We start from the raw sequence: 523 nt of genomic DNA on the forward strand, positions 1-523 counted from the left end.
AAATAATAATAAAAGTTCATGATTATGACTACTTCTAATGAAACATACCCAGTACTGTAATCCCTGAAAATTTTAGAAATATATTCTGTGAACTTTTATGTCATACTCTACTATGGTACCTGTAATCACAATAATTGCTGCTACCAGTTGTAAAAACAAATAAGTAATATATACAGAAAAGAGTCATCTTTACAATAAATCACATACCTCATTGTAGTAGGAAAACACCACCAGGAGGAAGTAAACAACAAACAAGAAAGAAATCAAGTTCAGTGGCACCGGTGGCTTAATTGGTGTGAAGATGCTCATGAAAGCATAAAAGATTGGTGCTGCTTGCCACAACATCCATGGTAACAACAGCTTGGGTCTGCCCTGAAATTTGAATGCCAATAAAACAATCACTACATGGATATTCATTTATCAAATTATAACATGACAAACAGGATATTGTTACTCTATGACATGGAAAAAAATTGTCAAGCTATCCTTCCTTATATCAAACAAGTGGATAAAAATATTAATA

At 32.3% G+C, this 523-nt stretch overlaps 1 protein-coding gene across 1 annotated transcript in view; it reads right to left on the reverse strand.

Annotated features, from left to right (window-relative positions):
- Positions 1-523, reverse strand: part of LOC119587004 — an 8,855-nt gene that overhangs the window by 1,860 nt on the left and 6,472 nt on the right. Inside the window, exon 5 of the mRNA XM_037935746.1 lies at positions 208-372. Within this exon, the coding sequence (XP_037791674.1) occupies positions 208-372 (165 nt within the window). The remainder of the gene's footprint in view (positions 1-207; positions 373-523) is intronic.

Source organism: Penaeus monodon, chromosome 22, assembly GCF_015228065.2.
Source record: "Penaeus monodon isolate SGIC_2016 chromosome 22, NSTDA_Pmon_1, whole genome shotgun sequence".
Lineage (NCBI taxonomy): Eukaryota > Metazoa > Arthropoda > Malacostraca > Decapoda > Penaeidae > Penaeus > Penaeus monodon.